The sequence below is a fragment of the Octopus bimaculoides genome, chromosome 2 (assembly GCF_001194135.2).
Source record: "Octopus bimaculoides isolate UCB-OBI-ISO-001 chromosome 2, ASM119413v2, whole genome shotgun sequence".
NCBI lineage: Eukaryota > Metazoa > Mollusca > Cephalopoda > Octopoda > Octopodidae > Octopus > Octopus bimaculoides.
In genome coordinates, this window is record NC_068982.1 from 34101714 (window position 1) to 34104962 (window position 3249).

General features: G+C 33.1%; 1 protein-coding gene across 1 annotated transcript in view; it reads left to right on the forward strand.

Annotated features, from left to right (window-relative positions):
• Positions 1 to 404: 404 nt before the first annotated feature.
• LOC106868106 (methylmalonyl-CoA epimerase, mitochondrial) overlaps positions 405 to 3249 on the forward strand; it is a 9296-nt gene continuing 6451 nt past the window's right edge. Inside the window, exon 1 of the mRNA XM_014913229.2 lies at positions 405 to 488. Coding sequence (XP_014768715.1) covers positions 444 to 488 — 45 coding nt within the window. The 5' untranslated portion in view covers positions 405 to 443. The remainder of the gene's footprint in view (positions 489 to 3249) is intronic.

Genomic DNA, 3249 nt, shown 5'->3' on the forward strand with positions numbered 1-3249 from the left:
TCGCTTGATAACCGATGCTGGTGTGTTTACGTCTCGTAACTTAGCGGTTCGGCAAAAAAGATCGGTAGAATAAGTACTAGGCTTACAAAGAATAAGTTCTGAGGTCGATTTGCTCGACTAAAAGCGTTGCTCCAGCATGGCCGCAGTCAAATTACTGAAACAAGTAAAAGAGTATACATATAAATACACACACATACACACTCACATTTTCTGATGATACTAGATAAATACAAGACCACAACAGTTGAGCAAAAGTATTTCATTATTCTGAATTAGGCTTGCATATAGCATATCAAGAATAAATCGCTTGTGCCGATCAGTTATCGACCTGTCTGCATTCTGTTGAATTTAAACTGCTCAGTGCTACATAAATAGAAAACCAATTAATTTAACTGAAATGAAATTAGGAGTGACCTCCCTTAGTTTTAGTATCGATAAATGCGATGGCGTTGGCAAGACATGCACTTTCGAGATGGGCAACAAGAATGGTATATAAATATATCTAAATATATGTATTACACTTCAGATTTTTTTCTTTAAATTTAAATTGTTAATGTTTTTGTTATAGTTGTTGAAGTTTTTTGTGGTTATGAGTCGATGTACACTTTTTTTCTTTCGTTTTTGATAACACCTTGTATCGTATATATCCTTGTGTAACCTGATCAAGGTCTCACAATAACAACGTTAGAGACGTATCAATTGGTGTGTTCGAAGGCATTCGTTAAAAATAATAGTTATATGTAGGAAGTGGATGACTGACAATTATGAATTACTAAAAATAAGATGAACACAACACTTCTTAATTTGTTTATATACTAATGCCTTCGTTTGTTGTTAGTGAAAAAGTGTAGGATGAATACAACAGGATATATTTCTATTAACTTCGAAATGAGGTGTATTTTACGATAAATTGCCTACTTTTCATTAATAACAACCCTCCCAACTTTAGCATCCTTATTTATCGATTAAGAAATGTCACGTTTTTATTTACTTCGATTTGTGTACAAATAGAGAATTGGTAGAGAATAGTTGATTGAATGGACTCCGCTATATTAAAGGTGTACAAAAGGTATTAATTTTATTGACCTCAATAGGACGAAAGACATTCGATTCAGATTCAGGTGAGATTTGGATTCAGCTCTGAGATAAACAAAATTAAATATTTTAATTACATTTCATCCGGGACTCGATTTATGGCACGTTCGTCATTCGAAACACGGCCAAAAAATAGGTCCTTGTGCAGGACGGGGAGATTGCACTCGTTGAATCTATACGTATTAAACCAGTAGCGGATTAAGATATGTATTTTAGAGACCTCCATCCAAAGATTACGTGAAAAGTTTTGAAAATATCACTGGGGTCGTCATAACTGTAACCCAGGAAACTGCAGCATTTTATTTATTTCCACTTAATAGTGGACGTTATGTTAGAACAAACTATACTGCGGTGTATACCATGTGAAAAACTTTAACATTGGCTTTTGGTGTAAAATGTACTTTTGTTTATATCGCGAGCGGGGAGATAAATCTCCCCATATCCCCCACCCCGTTAGCTATATAAACAAGAGTGCATTTTGCACGAAAAGCTAATATGAGAGTTTCTCATTGTATGGAATCTGCTGCGGTATAGTTTGCTCTAACAGAACGTCCACGTTTAAGTGGGGACAAATATTACCTCTCGGTATTAATACTGCCTCTGTCGCTAATATATATTTTTTGCAATATCTTAATTCGAAATATCGAAAGTGGTGCTTGACTTCAATGGAATTCACCACCACCAATTTTACATAGAACAAGCAGATCTTAACCCCAAATTTGTAGGTAAGGTACATAGTCGTTTGAATCAATCCCAGTATGGTGATGACAAAATAAGTGATTTCTGTTTTCTCGTTATTTTCTCCCTACCTATTTGAAATCATTACATTGTAAGTATTACATCATTATTTTGTACTGTTTCGTCATCTTTAGGATTAAAAACTGGTCAGCATAGTTGTTGTCGAATTTGAATGAGTCTAAAACATAGTCAGGTGGCAGGTCCTCTTTTCCCAAGGAATTTTTCCTCAACTTTGACTCGATTGTAATTGAAGTCGGTAATAAAATATCTGGATAATTTTTAGTGTTTAACAATCAATATTGTTTTTTCTGTTGGATTCCAAACCAATTTTTTCCCACACTAATGATAATTTTCAAGTTTCAAAAATTATGTCTAACATGGGGTAAAATGAGTAATGTAAGTAAATATATATTGAAGGGAACATTCCAACAGATCGTGGAAAAGCTATAGATAATATTTTATGTTGAGTTTTTTTTTAGTCAAGTTTCTTTAATTTTTCATCATGTGCCATTTTCCCTAATCTTCTTTTATTTAACTTAGATATTTAAAATTTTTTTGCATTTCTGATCTTTCTGATATCTAGAGATAGATACTGACGTGTATGAGTCTATTTTCAGAAGAATTCAAATGGAAAATATATTTTGTCTTGGGTTACTCATTTTGCCCCACCCAAATAGTCTTTTATATGCTCAAAGAAAATGGCGATAATTTTCTGAGATAGTGATCAAATTATATTATAATGCTTTTAATGCATTTAAGGAAGACCATTTGCTTAGCTGATTAAATTTTTGTATGGTAGTGAACATTTGTAAAAATATATTTTGGATCAAAGTCAAAAATGCAGCAAAAACACCCCATTTTTGCCCCTTCTTCCATATTAATGGCCCTGTCTACTATCAAGGTATAGAAAACACATCTATAGGCTTCTGGCAAAGCTATGTTACAACTGTGGAAAGAGTGGTTCATATTCAGACAGATTAGTTGATGGTCAGCACACTGTCAGCTTATCAATGTGTTATGGCTGGCCATATAGCCGTGAATGTTTTGTTGACCAACAAGATAACCTTGCAATTACTCAGGTGTAATTTGTCAATCTCTGGTGAGAGTATTGTTTTATTCTTTCATGTTTCAGTCGTCTTCAAGGAGGTGTCCAAGCAGCCATCCTGGGGGCACCGCCTTGAAGGGTTTTGTTAAACAAATCAACCTTAGTACTTATTTTTTAACTATGGTGCTTATTCCATCTGTTTCATTTTACTGAACCACTAAGTTATAGTGATGTAAACTAACTAGCACCAGTTGCTATTTGGTAGGAAAGCAAGCACATGTGTATATGTTTATATATATATATATATTTATATATATATATATATATATATGTATATATATATATATATATATATATATATATATATATAT